The sequence below is a fragment of the Pituophis catenifer genome, unplaced genomic scaffold (assembly GCF_029215685.1).
Source record: "Pituophis catenifer annectens isolate HBS135680 unplaced genomic scaffold, rPitCat1.0.hap2 SCAF_9, whole genome shotgun sequence".
NCBI lineage: Eukaryota > Metazoa > Chordata > Lepidosauria > Squamata > Colubridae > Pituophis > Pituophis catenifer.
Window position 1 is genome coordinate 26,984,134 of NW_027256889.1, and position 17,552 is coordinate 27,001,685.

Below are 17,552 nucleotides of genomic sequence, written 5' to 3' on the forward strand. Positions count from 1 at the left end.
CCTTTCTAGCCCAACCAAAGCAGAAGACTGATGCTGCCAGAAAACTGGAGATTACGCAAAATGCACTTTGGCTCCTGTAAAATTAACAAATAAATCTAAAACGATGTCCACTGGCAATTACCACGCATTTCTTAAGTAGTATCACAGTTCCCTTAGCATCAAGACTCAGGCACAAGGAACCAGAAAACCGACACAACGAATTGCTCAGAATAGTTTCTTTATTGTTGTTCGCTCATAGACAGGAATCTTGCCAGACCAGACCAAAACACAGAATTGTGCAGAGAATTCTACTCCGCAGAATTATCAGATAACTCCTGACGTTTTAGAGAGGATCCTTCCAGGGCCTCTTTCTGCATACCAAGGATTCAAGGCTGATTTGTCTCTTAGTTCCTTGTGAAAGACCCCTCTCCTCCTGCAACTCAGCGCCAGATTCCACCACAAATATTGATGCTGGGCAAGCCTTAAACTCATCTTCTAAGTGTAACTCTGATCTTTACCAGAGACTCACCCCAAGTCCCAGGGCTGGCTGGTTTTCTGATGCTTGGCTCTATAAGTCTCAAGCAGCTCAGCAGCTGCCCTGATTCACCTGACCATGCCCCCCTCCCCAGGTGAGCTAAACAAGGCTCCCCCATACCATTCGGGATCTCTGTGTTCAACGCCACAGCCGTCTCGTACGTCCAACACCGGGCCACATTACGGATCGTATAGCCGCCACCTCCCAGCATCAGCGTGGGCAAATTAAAGCTTTTGATGAACTCCACACATTTGGCATGACCTGGGGGAAAGAAGAGCATCAGTCTGCTGGAAGCGAGCTTCCATTTAGCAACAAATCAGCAGAATGATGATGGAGCGAAACAACCCAAGTGAGTCACGAAACAATGGGAAGAGATGCATTTCAGAGCACCTTGTGTCAAAGAGAACCCTTGATTCTCATTGTGCTATAAAACACAAATATCCAACCTTCAAAGATGCTCCTTGCACTCCTGCAAAACATTGAAAGGCCCCTCAGAGGACACACAGTTGATTTTGACCAGCAAAGCATCCTGAGGACGCCTTGAATAAGTCACCACTCGCCCCCTTCCAAGAAACCCCTCTTACCTTTAATGGTCAGATTAAAACAACCCAACCTGTCCCCTGATAAAGAATCTGAGCCACACTGCAGTGCAACGGCACTCGGCTGGAATGTCTCCATCACTTTAGACATCACCTAGCCAGTAAAAACAAACACCTGAGCGTGGTAATAATGTAGCAAATGCAGAGAACCTGAAGAGTCACCATCAGGACCCCTTTCCTTTCACCACAACCTCTGGCAGAGGTGGAAAAGCCAGCCCAATGCCTTCGACAGAGCCTATTTCCCAATGGAAGCCACCCGGAGCTCCAATCTCACGTTATGCTTCCATGCAGATCAGGGACAAGCCTCCCATCTCCTCCCACCAACAGGACCTAAAGAAGACCAGGTGCTGAACAGGTAGTCTGAAACTTGCTCTTTCATCCCTGAAAGCTTGGGTTCTCCCACCCCTTCTCCGCTCTTCTAGGTTGGAGAGGACATCAAAGATCCTTTGATCCCCATTGCTAGAAGTTACAACTTCCTCCACAATCTGCAAAGCCTGCAAAGTTGAGCAAGGCAACTGCAGCACCTGCAAAATGAACTAGAAGCATTCTAGTACATCTCCACCCCAGACCACCCCAACAATGCCCTTGAAGTGATGTCCCGGTGCCTGGAGGCCGTACGGATCTGGATGGGGAGAAACAGGCTCAGGCTCAACCCATCCAAGACCGAGTGGCTGTGGTTTCCGACGTCCCGATATAGTCAGCTGGTGCCATCGCTGACTATTGGGGGCGAAGCATTGGCCCCCACGGAGAGGGTTCGCAACTTGGGTGTCCTCCTGGATTCACGGCTGTCTTTAGAAGAGCACTTGACGGCCGTGACCGGGAGGATTTTTCATCAGGTCCACCTGATTCGCCAGTTGCGTCCCTTTCTGGATCGGGACTCGTTACGCACGGTCACTCATGCCCTCGTCACCTCCCGTCTGGACTATTGTAACGCTCTCTACATGGGGCTCCCCTTGAGGAGCACTCGGAGGCTCCAACTGGCGCAGAGTGCGGCCGCGCGGGTGGTGATGGGAGCAACGTGGCGCTCCCATGTAACGCCTCTCCTGCGCGAGCTGCACTGGCTCCCGGTGGTCTTCCGAGTGCGCTTCAAGGTCTTGGTTATCACCTTCAGAGCGCTCCATGGCTTAGGACCTGGCTATTTACGGGACCGCCTGCTGCCACCAATAGCCTCCCACCGACCAGTACGCTCCCATAGAGAGGGGCTCCTCCGGGTGCCGTCGGCCAAACAATGTCGACTGGCGGCCCCCAGGGGGAGAGCCTTCTCTGTGGGGGCACCTACGATATGGAACGAGCTCCCCCCAGAGATACGGAGGATTCCGGATCTGCGTACCTTCCGTCGCGCGCTTAAGACGTTTTTATTCCATCAAGCTGGCCTGATCTAAACTTTTCCTCTTTTTAAAAGGAATTTTAAATTTGGTTTTAATTTATTGGGGTTTTAAAATGTCTCAGCCAAATTTATTTAATTAGTTTTATCTCTATTTTAAATTTTGTATCTACATGTTTTATTTTATGGCTGTTCACCGCCCTGAGTCCCTCGGGAGTAGGGCGGTATACAAATTTAATAAAATAAAATAAATAATAAATAAATTCAAGGACTAAGACATTTACCGGCTTGAAAATGGCTTCATAAGACTCATCATCGATCCCATCCCGGAGAGGATAGTTGACAGCATAATATTTTCCTTTACCTGCACCAATATCCTTAGGAAGAAGAAAAGACGGCTTTTGAAATACTAGCTGGGGCCACTTTCAGAGGATGCCCAAGTCAGGGACTGTTGGTATTCTGATGCTCGCAGAGGCCCTGCAGCCCAACAATGGCACACCCTTATCATGTCACCCAGAACATCCTAAAAGGATTGTCCACAACAGGGGTGGATTCTAACCGGCTTTACTACCGGTTCTCTTTGTGCACGTGCTTTGCGCGCAATCGCCTCTTCGGTTTGCGCAAGCACGTTGCGAATCTGCCCAGCTGAGGTGCAGCAATCCACTCTGCTGCACCTCTCAGCTGGGCGAAAAAAGAAGAAATATAAGATCGGAATAACGCGGGAGTGGGCGGGAGGGCCCAGCTCCCGAAGAAAGAGAACCGGTTCAGTGACGTAATAGCGTCACCGCTATCGGCTCAGCTGAACCGGGCTGAACCGGGAGCAACCCACCACTGGTCCACAAGCTTCTTTGGCTCCCTTAGAGCCAAGTGTCTATGGAGATTCTCAGTCATCCAGGATCATGGTTGTCCCAAAAGTGCTTTTTCAAAAGGCAACTGGACTTTCTGGGGGGGGTTTCAGAAGATATTTCGCTTCTCATCCAAGAAGCAGCTTCTTGGATGAGAAGCAAAATGTCTTCAAAGAAAAACCAGAAAGTCCCATTGCCTCTTGAAAAAGCACCTTTGGGAGTTTAGAACCAAGGTTTTCCCAATGACACTCCCCAAAACAGGAGAATCAACCATCTTGTCCTGCCCAGAGCTCAATCCAGAAGGACTGGGGGTGGGGGTGGGGGTGAACTGGTGCTGAATCAATAATCTGAAATAAGACAGATTCAACAAGTTATGCCAACCGTCATCCGATCCCAGAAGATGAGTGAGGAAGGGCAAAAAGCAACACATCGGATACCCAAGTGTTGCTTTTTGCCCTTCCTCACTCATCTCTTCTTCTCCAATGACTAAGATTTTGCCAAATGCTGCCCCAATGTTCCCTATCTAGTCATTCTCTATTGCTGTAAGAGCAAGCTATTTCCCGAAGGGAGGGGGTGACATCTTGACAGAGATGAGCACTCTACGACTCACATTATGCTTGCAGGGTTCCCTCAATTTCTTAAGCCAAAACAATGTATTTCTCAAGTAATTTAGTTTTTCATGGAAAGGAAAGCCTGTTTGGTGTAGTAATTAAGGCAATGTTTCTTCAACCTTAGCAACTTTAAGATGCATAGACTTTAACTCCCAGAATTCCCCAGCCAACGCTAACATGTGTGAACTTTAACACAACATGCTGGCTGAAGAATTCTGGGAATTAAAGTCCACACATCTTAAAATTGTCAAGTTTGAGAAACACTGGGTTAAGGTGTCAGACTATCCTAAGGGAGACCCGGGTCAGAGCCCATCTTTAAAGAGGTGACCTTGAATCTAATAATCAATAAATACACAGGAAGAGGAATGGAGCATCTCAACTCCCCCAGAAATGTCTGATCTGTTTCAAACTCAACAAGGCTGTATTTCCGTTGTTTTATTGTTTTAGAATTGTAAGCTGCCCAGAGTCACTTGGCTGGGAAAGGCAGTCATAGAATAAATAAATTTTAATCTAAAAACATTTTGCACACCCCTGGAGGCATACAGTTTTTTCTAGGACAAAGGCCATGCTCTGCCTCTCCCTAGTATACAGAAGGCTGCACTCTAAGAAGGAAATGAGAAAGACAAGTTCTTTAAACAAGCTGTTGTCCTTTTCAAGTCAAAGTCGACTCCTGAGGATTAATGGAGATGCTCATGTAATTTTTGGAAAATTTCTGGGATGTCTTTCAATCTAGAGCACAGATCTGGGATTTGAGGGTCTAATTGACCTAGCTTTTGAGTTGAAACAACATCAGCCAGATGTTATCATCGGAGCTTATTTCAGTCAATAAAACTAATGAGATTACTCTCTTTCTTCCATTCACTAACATTTGTGACATAATTTCTGTTGCATTAAACTTTTCAATTTGGGAATAGGTGTTAGTACCCCTGATCCAGAGAACGTGAATCATCTTGTTTTAGAAGGAGAGAGGGTCATGCAAAGCTCTGTTATTAACAGGCCTGGAAAGTGTGCGAGCTGGATGCCCAGGAAGATGCATCTCATGTTCCCATTCTCACCCGCAGATCCCCAGTTCCTGGGAAATATTCCCCATACTTATGGAAGGACGCTGTCATGACACGGTCTGTGGTGTAGAAGGCTTCCTCCACACCATCACCATGGTGGATGTCGATGTCAACATACAACACTCTCTGGTGGTACCTGAGGTTGCAAAGGGATGTCAGGCTGGCACCTCAAAAACAAAGTTCAGCCATGAGGAACATAGACATTCCCCCCCCCGCCCCAAAAAGTAAACCCAAAATTATCACGTTTTAAAATTCAGTCCCCAAAGCCACACTAGGCTTTAAAAGCTTGCGTGACTGACAGCCTGGTGAGGTTTCAAACGGTCATCCCGAGATAATACCAAGGGGCCAGGAAAGGTGGAAACAGCTGCCAGAGACCTAAGGGCACCCTTAACTGCTGAAAATTACACAGCCAGGATGATGAATATGTTCTATGCGTTTGAATCCTATATGGGGGAGATGTTTCCTCTTCCTTCATTTCCAGAAATAATTACTGTCATCAATCCGCCTCTTAGGGAAGCTGAGTAGCTGCCAAGGATCTTGTTTCCACATTCCGCACCCAGGCTGTTTTGAGTGTCAGGGTGGGTCCTTTTAAAAGGATGCATTCCTGAAACACAATTGGAAGCGTCCCTTTTGGCCATCAGAATGAGTGGAGAGCAAAACTGCATCACAAAGCATCCATCTCTATCCATCAAGACTCAGCTTCATGCTGGGCTCAGATTCTGCAAAATTCCAGGGATTCCTCTAAATGCCCACTGAAAGCCATTCTTGGACCAAATAATCCTTCTTGGACTTGCCCATTCAAATCTGTGTCTGTGGCTGTCTCCTACATAAATTCCCTTCATGATGGTTAAAACGAGAGCAAAGCATCTCGGAGATTTCCCTATCCGAGCAGCTTATCCTGAACAGGATGAATATGATATTTTTGACAAGGTGAGGATTTCATTCAGATCCAGAATATAAAGCACTGTTTCTCAACCTTGGCCATTGTGTGCACTTCAGCTCCCAAAATTTCCCAGCCAGCATGCTTGGCTGGAGAATGCTGGGAGTTGAAGTCCACACATCCTAAAGTGTCCCATAAAGATGACAATCTCATTTATGTCCAGAATATAAAGTGGCAGTTTCACATACTTTAGCAATTCTAAGATAGCCAAGACGATATCATTGACGTAACAGAAGCCAGAAGCCTCTGACTTCTTGGCATGATGCAAGCCTCCAGCCCAGTTCACCGCGATGTCTGTCTGTTGCTTGTTTAGTTTCACTGCACTTGCTGGGGAGAGAATTTCAAACAAGTGAGAGAGCAGAGATGACAAAGCAGCCATCACAACCAGACCCATTCAGAGTGTACTGATGATGTTATCTAGTTTGGTAATGAAACATCTGTTAAGAAAACCATCAAGAGAGCACCAAGGACCCCAAACTACAAATATTCTCCTCTATTGGTACCATTTAGAGCAGGGGTAGGCAACTGTGGCCCTTTTACAACCTGTGGACTTCAACTCCCAGAATTCCTGAGACAGCCAAGCTGGCTCAGGAATTCTGGGAGTTGAAGTCCACAGGTTGTAAAAGGGCCACAGTTGCCTACCCCTGATTTAGAGATCTGCAGACTCCCCACTATTAAGGACAAAGGGGAGGCTGCCATTTCAACAGTTGGAGATCTTTTGGCTTGGCACAAGATACCCAGAATTGACAATCAACAGAAACTATGCAACTGGTAGTCCTTGAGTTAGAATCGTCAGTGAGCCCAGAATACAGTTGTAAGACATGCTGATCATTAAGTGGGTTATCATGTGACTATTATCTGATTTTACGATTTTTTTTTTTTTTGCAGCAGTCATTAAACAAGCACCAAAGTCATTAGGAGGTTTTTTTTTTTTTTTTCTGGAAACTAGAAGTAAACCCCAGTTTCTGTGGAAAAAAAGTTGTAAATCATGATCAGTTGTAAATGCAAGCTGGTTGCCGAGCACCCACAAAATCACGTGACCATGGCGGGAAGGATAGCCATCAGAACTTCAAACTCTGGACATCCCTTTTTGGGGGTTGATCGTAACTTCAAACAGTCATTAAGCAACTGACTGTATACACTTACAAGAACCCAGAATATGGGTCTCTCAGAGTGATGCCCTCGGCTTCTGAAGTCAGATGGATAGTATTAAGTTTCAGTAAGTAAGAATGGACATTCTCACAATACATGCCCTCCTACTTGGCCCCAAGATTTCAACCACTTATTTCCAAGTGCTGTGCTGGGGTGCAACTGTCGTAACTATCTAACTCATGATAAAATGCTACTCTCCAAAACAGATGTGTAAATTACAAAGCCTGGAACTATGACCTCTTTATACCCATTTATTTGAGAATCATGCACCCGTCTAAAGGCATATGCAGTCTATCCTCCTGAGTCAGTCTCCTCAGCTCATATGTTCTCAAAGTGTGCTACTGAGGCAGGATCAGCCATGTTGGTCACAATCCTCTCCAAACCCTGATTTTTCGGAGTATGAAGTTCTGACAGAGAGCTACAGGCTAGATGAAACAAGATTCCCAATGCTGAGGATTTTCCTTCCTTCTAAGCCAGTGTTTCTCAACCTTGGAACTTGAAGATGGGTGGACTTCAACTCCCAGAATCCCCCAGCCAGCGCTGCTTCAAGTTACCAAGGTTGAGAAACACTGTTCTAAGCAGACACAAGGAACACTCCTGGTCAGGCCTTGTTATGCAGGTCAGGGGATAGGAGGGGCACATCCCACGCTACCTTCCCCACTTCAGGCCAACAAGGTCATTCATGTTCATGAAACATGAGACATTATATAAGGAATGGGTAAAAAAAAGGAGACGGCAGAGGATGGGATGGTTAGACAGGGTCATCAACACAGTAGTCATGAGTTTGGGCAGATTCCAGGACAGTGAGGTGGGGTGGGGTTGGCTTGCTGTAGTCCATGGGGTCACAAAGAGTCTGACACAACTTAGCGACTGAGCAACAACAAAATGTCAAAAGACCGATCTTTCCAGTTCTCCCTGTTTTGAGAATCATTTAAGATCTGGTTCAATACCAAAAGTGGGCAATTCTTTTGGGCAGGTGGGCAAGCGTGCAACTTGAGAACAGCTGTAGACGCTCTCACAAAATGGACACCAAGGAGACCCAAGGGGAAAACACCGATTGCTCCTCCCTTATTTAGCCAGCCAGTATGGTCTTTATTGCTCCAAGTGATCCAAACTGATTTTTTTCCCAGCAGGGGGACATACTTTTAGAGACTAGCATGACAGCTGCCTCAGCCATTTTTAATTTCTAAGTCTGCTCAGAGAACAAGTCAGGGGTGAAATCCAGCAGGTTCTAACAGGTTCTGGAGAACCAGTAGCAGAAATTTTGAGCAGTTCGGAGAACCGGCAAATGCCACCTCTGGCTGGCCCCAGAGTGGGGTGGAAATGGAAATTTTGCAATATCCTTCCCCCAGGAGTGGGGAGGGAATGGGGATTTTGCAGTATTCTTTCTCTGGAGTGAGATGGAAATGGAGATTTTGCAATATTTGCCACACCCACCAAGCCAATCCCACAGTAGGGAAAAATTTTGGATTTCACCCCTGGAACAAGTATGTGGATCACAGGTGTTTTTACAAATTACAATGATACCAGAAGACATCATTATACTTTATGCTCTGGCTTGCTATTATTTTCCAGATTATTTTTTAATTAAAATAATCTAAAAAGATCAAAATCAGGGAAGGCAGAGAAGCTGGCAGACACCAAGGGAATTTGCTCTGGATTCGGGGATGCATAAATCCCTAAATATTTATCCAGATCTGTACAAATACTATTCTGAGATTACTATCCATGGAAGCATGAGAGAAAACGTTCTCTAGAAACATTCATCCGTGAATTTATCATGTGAAATATACAAAACATTTTGATGAGAGTTATTCTGAATCCAAAACACTTCATTTCTGTGTGGAAACAGCTGTTTTGAGCATTTTGAAAGTGATCTGAGCATGAAACAGAATGTCTCAAGCTCAAAACAGCTGCTTTAGTAAAATGCTTAATAGGAGGATTTTAAAAAAATCAGGATAGCCTCTTTTCCATCTTAACAAATTTTCTTAAAAGGCATAAGCTTTTGTGAGCTTGAGAGGACAACAGGCCGTCTTTGACTTACAATCAATTGTTCAGTTACAATGACACTGAAAGAAGTAACTTATGACTAGTCCTTGCACCATCATCATGATCACATGATCAAAATTTGGGGGCTTGGCAACAGGCATGTATTTAATTTAATTTAATTTAATTTAATTTCCAATTTATATACCGCCCTTCTCCCTGAGGACTCAGGGCGGTGTACAGCCAAGATAAAAAACATAGAATACAAATATTAAAACATTTAAAAATATATATAAATTTTGGCCCGAAAGTTAAGAATCACAGACTAATTAAAAGAATTTAAAAATTTCTTCTTAAGCCAACCCGGCTTGCTGAAAAAGATGGGTTTTCAGGGAACGACGGAAGGCACTGAGGTCATGGATTCTTCTTATCTCCGGGGGCAACTGATTCCAGAGGGTGGGAGCCCCCACAGAGAAGGCCCTCCCCCTGGGGGCCACCAGCCTACATTGTTTGGCTGATGGCACCCTGAGGAGGCCCTCTCTGTGGGAGCGCACGGGTCGATGGGAGGTCGTCGGTAGCAGTAGGCGGTCTCGGAGATAGCTAGGCCCTATGCCATGGAGCGCTTTAAAGGTGATAACCAACACCTTGAAGCGCACCCGGAAGACCACCGGGAGCCAGTGCAGCTCGCGCAGGAGCGGTGTTACATGGGAGCGCCATGTTGCTCCCATCACTACCCGCGCTGTTGCATTCTGGACCAGCTGGAGCCTCCGGGTGCTCTTCAAGGGGAGCCCCATGTAGAGAGCGTTGCAGTAGTCAAGGCGAGAGGTGACGAGGGCGTGAGTGACTGTGCACAAGGAATCCCGATCAAGAAAGGGCCGCAACTGGCGAATCAGGCGAACCTGATAAAAGGTCCCCCTGGTAACAGCCGTCAGATGTTCCTCCAAAGACAGCTGCCTATCCAGGAGGACTCCCAGATTGCGAGCCCTTTCAGTGGGGGCCAAAGACTTGCCCCCAATAGTCAGTGATGGAGTCAACTGACTATATCGGGATGCCGGGAGCCACAGCCACTCAGTCTTGGAAGGGTTGAGCTTGAGCCTGTTCCTCCCCATCCAGATCCGCACAGCCTCCAGGCACTGGGACATCACTTCAAGGGCATCGTTGGGGTGGCCTGGGGTGGAGATGTACAGCTGGGTGTCATCAGTGTACTGGTGGTATCTCACCCCAAAGCCACGGATGATCTCGCCCAGCGGCTTCACATAAATGTTGAACAGAAGGGGCGAGAGGACCGATCCCTGCGGCACTCCACAAATGAGAGGCCTCGAGGTCGACCTCTGCCCCCCTGCCAACACAAACTGCGACCGGTCGGAGAGAAAGGAGGAGAACCACCGCAACACAGTGCCTCCCACCCCCAACTCTTCCAGCCGGTGCAGCATGATACCATGGTCGATGGTATCAAAAGCCACTGAGAGATCTAATAGGACCAGAACAGAGGAATAACCCCTGTCCCGGGCCCTCCAGAGATCATCCACCAACGCAACCAATGCCGTTTCCGTGCTGTGCCCAGACCTGAAACCCGACTGGAACGGATCCAGATAGGATGTTTCCTCCAGGAATTGTGGAAACTGTTGCGCGACCACACTCTCAACAACCTTCGCAATGAAGCGAAGGTTGGAGACAGGACGATAGTTAGCCAATATTGCTGGATCCAGGGACGGCTTCTTGAGGAGAGGCCTCACCACCGCCTCTTTCAGGGCAGCGGGGAAGTGACCCTCACTCAACGAAGCATTAATGACGCCCTGGAGCCAGCCTCGTGTAACCTCCCGGGAAGCCAGTACCAACCAGGAGGGACACGGGTCCAGTAAACATGTGGCCGCACTAAGTCTCCCCAAAATCCTGTCCACATCATCAGGAGTCACAGCATCAAACTCCTCCCAGATAACATTCTCAAGACTGTTCCTCGTCACCCTGCCCTGATCTACCCAGTCAGAGTCCAAATCCCCCCGGATCTGAGCGATTTTGTCATACAGGTATTGTCCGAAATCCTCCGCCCTGCCTTCTAAGGGATCCTCCCGCACTCCCAGATGGAGCAGGGCGCGGGTCACCCTAAACAGGGCGGCCGGACAATTCCCTGATGACGCAATAGAGGCGGAAAAGTAGTTAGACTTTGCCGTCTTTATCGCCACTAGGTAGGCCTTAATATGCGACCTTACCAGTGTTCGATCAGATTCAGCGAGACTGGCCCTCCAACCGCTCTCCAGGCGTCTTTTCCGGTGCTTCATTTCCCTCAGCTCCTCAGTGAACCAAGGAGCCGCATGGGATCGGCATCGGGTCAGAGGCCGCAAAGGCACAACTCGGTCCAAGGCCCCACCAGCCGCCCGATCCCAGGCGGCTACCAGGTCCTCGGCCGAGTCATGTGCTAGATCCTCAGGAAATGGCCCAAGCTCCGTCTGGAACCTATCAGGATCCATCAGGCGCCTGGGGCGGATCCATCTAGTTGGGTCCGCCTCCCTGTGGCGAGGGGTCGCGGTTCGAAGATCTAGGCGAACGAGTGAGTGGTCAGTCCATGACAAGGGTTCCATGTCTATATCCCCTATAACAAGACCACTCAACCACTGGCCAGAGACAAAAATCAAATCCAGAGTGTGACCTCCCCTGTGAGTAGGGCCATGAACTAACTGGGTCAGGTCCATGGCCGTCATGGAAGCTATGAACTCCCGAGCCACCTCAGACGTTTCACCGACGGATGGCAAGTTGAAATCACCCATGACTAAAAGCCTGGGTGTATCTACTGCCACCGTGGCTATCACGTCAAGTAGCTCAGGTAGGGCTGTTGCCACGCGGCAGGGAGCCAGGTACGTAAGCAACAAGCCCATCTGAACCCCACAGCCCCACCTCACAAGGAGGGACTCACATCCGGTTATCTGAGGCACAGTGGTCTCCCTCGGACCCAGATCCTCGTTAATAATAACCGCCACCCCCCCCGCCCCTCCCCTGGGCCCTCGGCTGATGGAATGCTCTGAAGCCTGGTGGGCACATTTCAACCAGAGGGACGCCACCCTCCGGGCCCAACCAGGTCTCCGTAATACCCGCCAGGTCCGCTCCTCCCTCTTGTATAAGATCGTGAATGAGGGGGGCCTTATTAACCACGGACCTGGCATTGCATAACATCAGCCGAAGGCCCAGATCCTGAGTGTCTAAGCAACCATTTATGATGGTTTAGCATCCCAAATCATGTGATCACCATTTTCAACCTTTCCAGTTGGCTTCCCACAAGCGAAGCCAATGGGGAAAGCCAGATTGGCTTAATAACCATGTGATTCATTTAGCTGCAGAGATTTGCTTAACTATGGCAAAAAAGGTCATAAAATTGGACCTGACTCATTTAATGACCACCTTGTTCAGCAACAGAACAAGGCCCCATTGTGGTTCTAAGTTGAGAGTACTTGTATTAATATCCTGACATTTTTCCAAAATGTCTGAAATACTTTGCATTCAAAGGGACATTTTAAATTCAGAGCAACTTTGCACATCATCGCCTGGCCTAAAAGGAGCAGGAATCAGATGTCAGAACACACAGTCTGCAATTCCATAATGAAAGTGAGGTCCTCAGTAGAACAAGCAGCACAGTTAGTAGGGTACATCCTTTGAGGTTTTTATTTTTAAAACTGCGATTGCTACTTACCAACAGACCCTCCTGTAGAAAGTTGACAGAATTCAAACAGTCCATCAAACACAGGGCAATCTTCTCCAACATTGACTTGAAAAAGAAAGCAACAGGAGAAGTCCTTGTTTAATCAAAACACATCAATGATTTCAGCCAAAAAGAGAAATAGAAATATCGGAATTTGAAAACAAAAACAAAACCCCCCAGAACAATAGAGATTTGTGTGGGAATATGTTTGGAAAAGGGACGTGGTGGCTCAGTGGCTAAGACACTGAACTTGTGGATTGAAAGGTCAGCAGTTCAACAGTTCGAATCCCTAGTGCCGCATAACGGGGTGAGCTCCCGTGACTTTTCCCAGCTTCTGCCAACCTAGCAGTTCAAAAGCACGTAAAAAATGCAAGTAGAAAAATAGGGACCACCTTTGGTGGGAAGGTAACAGCGTTCCGTGCGCCTTTGGCATTTAGTCATGCCAGCCACATGACCACGGAGATGTCTTTGGACAGCGCTGGCTCTTCGGCTTTGAAACAGAGATGAGCACCGCCCCCTAGAGTCAGGAACGACTAGCACATATGTGGGAAGGGAACCTTTGCCTTTACCTTTTATGTTTGGAAAACTGATAAAGGAGGACAAGGAAGGAGAGATTTAACTGTACATCACCCAGAGCTGCTCTGTGAGTGAGATGGACAGCCTCTAAATTTGATAAACATAAATATATAATTTGTGAACCAGTGCAATAAAGCTGTCCTTCCACTGGAGTTCAAGTGATCTAGGAACATGAGGCAAAAACTGAGTAACTGCATTGAGATATCTTGCTTACAGGGGAAAAAAAACCCCACACAAGCTGCTCATTAATGAAAGTGAGATATCAGATTTTGTTCAAGCTGTCCATTGGCATTTAACAATGCTAGGAGGTGGCGCCACCTGCTGGAGCTCTAGCCAACTGACAGCTTTAAGAGCTTGGCGGAACTCCACTCTGGAGCTTCAAGATGGTTAGTACTTAGGCAGGGAAGGAGGACCACAGGGAAGTAGGGTCATCCAAAGTGCCGGCTGGGAAATTCTGGGAGTTAAAGTCCACATAAATTAAAGTTGCTGTGGTTAAGAAATCCCACCTTGGGTAGAAGGATGAATATTTGCACTGCACACCATTTCTCAAGCTTTAACTCAACCCAAGCAACAAAACGTTCCAAGGATGATCTATGCCTTCTTAAGCCTAAACCTGTTTTTTGCATGACTGACCAAACTTTCCCTGGCACACAAACAGTGGATATTAACAAGTCACCCTCTGAAGGAATGGCAAATGTGTTGAAAACAAGGGAATTGCTCATTTTCTCTTCTCATCCACAAAGAGGTGGTGGGGTCCCAGCAACACCAAAGGCTTGCCAGTTTGTCATCCCACCTGAAAGCACCACACATTCTATGTCTGGCCAGGCTTTTCCCAACTGGGATCAGAAGCCTCGTTTAAGGGCTGATGGATAAGATATTGCAAATGGATTTTTACAGTGGCGATATCATCCATCCTTGCTGCTATAAGCCTTATCAGCGCATTAACCCTTCCCCCCCAAAAAAAAAACCCACTGAGGGGCCCGCTTTTAGCCAAGCATGTCTGAGGATTTCCAAACAAATATAAAACACCGTCCACTTTCACTCACATCGCTGCATCTGCTTGCTGTATTCGGACATGTTATCTGGGCGAATTGACCGCAGAAATTTAATGTAATCATCACTGTGATATTTGGTCATCTCCTCGGCACTTGCTTTGTAAGGTCGCTGAAATGACAGAGAAAGGAGGAGGAGAACTTGGTAAGGCTGTCACTTCTGAACATTGTTCAAGCATAGCTCTGACTGTATTGAGGTTCTTGAAAAGGGGCGCTTGAGCAGCCACAAAAAGCCTCAAATAAAGAGATGACCAGGATCCCTTCCAGTCAGGATTCAGCCCTAGATGGGATCAATTTCCACTGGTCCTTCTTGATCGCTGCCTCCAGGTGGGGTGATGGGGGACACTCCCTTGTAGTAGCTCTCCTTCTTTCTGAGCCACAAGCCCCAGTCAGTAACAGCGGGTGAAGAATTTAATGTTCAGTTTTAAAAAAACTTACGTAAATTTCCATTTTTCTGTAAAGACCATAGTTGAGAAGAAGGTTGTGAGTCATCCTGATCCTGTGAGGCTTCATGGGGTGACCTTGACCATAGTAATAGTTTCCAATGTCCCCTAAGAGGCAAAGAAAAGAGGGGAGGAGGGGAGTACAACATTATCATGACAATGTGAACCTAATGAAATGTTAGAAAGGAATTTAAGAATGGACATCAGCATAACAAGGGGGGGTGGAGAGGAATACAGGAGTTTTGAGTTAAAAGATCTGTTCCAATAGAAGAGTTCAGGGTTGAACTGTGGAATTCTTGGTGCTCTCTGAGCTTGTTTTCTTGCAGTCATTTCATAACTTAAGTAGGTAACATCATCAAAGCAAGAACTGTCCTGTGTACAAGTACAGCTTCAGTCCTCAGTTTAATAGGTTTCCTGAGGAAGGACTATTTCCCTGAGCAGTGTTTTTTTCAACCTAGTCAACTTTATGAAGTTTGGACTTCAACTCCCAGACCTTGAGTGTAGGTAATCGGCAGGGCAGCTTCTTAACTCTTTTGAATTCTGCTGCAAGTGAGATGAAAATGGGATGTGAGCTAGCTCCCCAAACCATCCTTCAAAAGGAGAACTGCAGAGCAGAGGAATTCTGAAGGCCTACATGCACGTACCCTTTGTTCATGACAGAGGTGCCATCACATTTTACAGAGACATTGACTGCATGGTAGCAGGTGTTCTGAATCAACTCACAATTTCGTTTGTAGAATCCAGTACAAGTAAAAAATCTTTTCAATCGTGCCCAAAACTTGCACAATTCAATTCAATAAAAGCAATTTCCCACCAGGGCAGCAGGCAGTTCCAAAACATCACCAAGCAACCACCATCATACAAAAAGCAGAAGCAACGTGCTGAATATCCCCAAGTAGTGTTCCTCAAAATGTTTATGTTATTCAAATGAATAAACATAAATTGTAATACAATGAGCTCTGTTTTGATTTCCCTGTTGTTGTGAACTTTGCTTTATTCAATATATCAGGCAGAACTCATGCTGTGGCCCAAAGTGTCAATCAGGCCCCCTTAAAGCATGTTGAGACTCTGCTGATTCAGCCTTTCTCAGCTAAGGGACAGGGTTCAACTACCAACTGCTCCAAGTTGTCCCAGCTCTCTTTTACAGAAAGCAAGGGAAGAAAAGGCCTTCCTCAGCAGCCTCAGAGAACAGAAAGCTGTTTCAGAAAAGTGCTTCAGAATATAAGAATTTGGCAAGAGGATTGGGATGGACCCCAAAATGCAACACCTCCATACAATATGACTTTGTCAATAATAAGCAGCCGCCTGCAGCAGCTTCCCCTTGCAGCTGTAAACAGGTAAAGAATTCCTTAAGCTGGAAGGAATTCTCAGCTCCTACTGAATTTCATGGAAACCTCCACATTGTTTTCTTGGCAACAACAGAAGTCATTTGCCAATGTTTCTTTCAAGGAATCTCTTTTGACCTCCCCACTGGAACCTATAAGCCTTGGATATCTCCGTCAAAATACTAAGCAGATCCAATCCTGCCTCACTTTATAAGAAAATCTCACTTTACTCCAAAAGAGACAGTCCAAATGAAACACACAGAATATTTTTTAAAGACCATGGAGCCCAACATCCAAAATTCCCCAGCCAATACAGCCATTGCTGAGAATCTTGGAAGAAGTTCACAGCTCTCAAGAGTCCTTCAGTTGGAGAACTGGGTTAGCAATGTGCTTCTGAGTGGAAGAGGGTACAGTTAGTCCTCAACTTACCACTACAATTTGGGACTGGGATTTCTGCTGCAAAGCGATGCACTTATTAAATAAGCCGCATTCGATTTTACAACCTTTTTTGGCAGTGATCATTATGCAACTTGTGCAGTCATTAAGCGAATTTGTCTTCCCCCATGGACTTTTAATTTATATACCGCCCTATTCCTGAGGGACTCAGAGCGGTGAACAGCGAACGATAAAAATACATGTAATACAAACGTTAAAAAAAAAAAATGACAGCAGGGATGCTGCAAGGACCAATCATAAGTGCAAGGACTGATTATAAGCAATTTTTCTCAGTTGCTGTTGTGACTTTGACTGTTAAGCAAATGGTTGTAAATTGATTATTACCTATAAAAGAGTGCTAAGTAAGCTAAGCAAAGCCCTCTGTGCCAAGGATAGATGGGTAGGCCGACTATAGGACCACTTTCACATTCTAATTTAGTATTTTTCAAACTTGATAACTTCAAGTTGTGTGCACTTCAACTCCCAGAATTCCCTAGCCAGCCATCGATTGTGTGGGTGTTGAAGTCCACACATCTTAAAGTTGCCAAGTTTGAGAAAGACTGCCCTAATCTTTCAAGAGGCAATCAAAAGCCCTCTGTGACTCTCCTCACTGCTATTTGCCTCACAACATTCAGAACAAGGAGGGGAAAAAATCAACATACTGCTCCTACAGCAACAAAATCCCTGAGGCCACTAAAGAGAAAGGAAAATAAAATCAATTAATACACACAGACACACACATTCTTATCGAACAGGCTTTGCATACCTCTGGGTCAAGGGCAAAAACTCCAAAGGGATCCTAAAGGCAAGGGACTTGTGAAGCCACTAAGCCAACTCTGCCTTGCCAGTACCAGGAGCAGGGAAAGGGTGAGGCAAGAGCTCCTCCTAATGGGGAAATCCACCATTGAGTTTCATTAAGTCACAGTACTTCCATAAGCAAGTAAACAGCATTCATCTGTGGTTTCAAGTAGAATGCTGCCAAGCCAAAAATAAATCAG

The 17,552-nt window shown here is 46.4% G+C and overlaps 1 protein-coding gene across 2 annotated transcripts in view; it reads right to left on the reverse strand.

The window, feature by feature from the left end:
• The window catches only part of HDAC1 (histone deacetylase 1), a 30,858-nt gene that overhangs the window by 9,373 nt on the left and 3,933 nt on the right, over positions 1–17,552 (reverse strand). For both annotated transcript variants that reach the window (XM_070950156.1, XM_070950157.1), the window contains exons 2-9: positions 14,790–14,902; positions 14,346–14,463; positions 12,715–12,789; positions 6,083–6,221; positions 4,949–5,090; positions 2,722–2,814; positions 1,099–1,207; positions 635–775 (exon numbers count right to left, since the gene is read on the reverse strand). In XM_070950156.1, the coding sequence (XP_070806257.1) occupies positions 635–775; positions 1,099–1,207; positions 2,722–2,814; positions 4,949–5,090; positions 6,083–6,221; positions 12,715–12,789; positions 14,346–14,463; positions 14,790–14,902 (930 nt within the window). The remainder of the gene's footprint in view (positions 1–634; positions 776–1,098; positions 1,208–2,721; positions 2,815–4,948; positions 5,091–6,082; positions 6,222–12,714; positions 12,790–14,345; positions 14,464–14,789; positions 14,903–17,552) is intronic.